We start from the raw sequence: 254 nt of genomic DNA, 5'->3' as shown, positions 1-254 counted from the left end.
CAACAGCAGCAGCAGCAGCAGTAGCAGCAACAGCAGTAGCAGCAGCCGCAACGGCAGTAGCAGCAGCAGCAGCAGGAGCATTACCAGTAGCAGCAATAGCAGGAGCAGCAGCAGCAGCAGCAGCAGCAGCAGCAGCAGCAGCAGCAGCAGCAGCAGTAGCAGCAGAAGCACCAGTAGCAGCAGCAGCAGCGTATCGTAATGATCATCATCAGCTGCAAGAGCAGCAGAAGGATAACTAGGAATTTTATTTTTAT

At 53.9% G+C, this 254-nt stretch overlaps 1 protein-coding gene across 1 annotated transcript in view; it reads left to right on the top strand.

Annotated features, from left to right (window-relative positions):
- EMH_0070060 (uncharacterized protein) overlaps nt 1–239 on the top strand; it is a gene marked incomplete at both ends in the record, with an annotated part of 408 nt that extends 169 nt beyond the window's left edge. Inside the window, one exon of the mRNA XM_013498931.1 lies at nt 2–239. Coding sequence (XP_013354385.1) covers nt 2–239 — 238 coding nt within the window. The remainder of the gene's footprint in view (nt 1) is intronic.
- Between the last annotated feature and the right edge of the window lie 15 nt (nt 240–254).

Source organism: Eimeria mitis, genomic scaffold (genome assembly GCF_000499745.2).
Source record: "Eimeria mitis Houghton genomic scaffold, Emh_scaff3838, whole genome shotgun sequence".
Taxonomy (NCBI): Eukaryota; Apicomplexa; class Conoidasida; order Eucoccidiorida; family Eimeriidae; genus Eimeria; species Eimeria mitis.
This window is presented reverse-complemented; position numbering and strand designations above follow the sequence as displayed.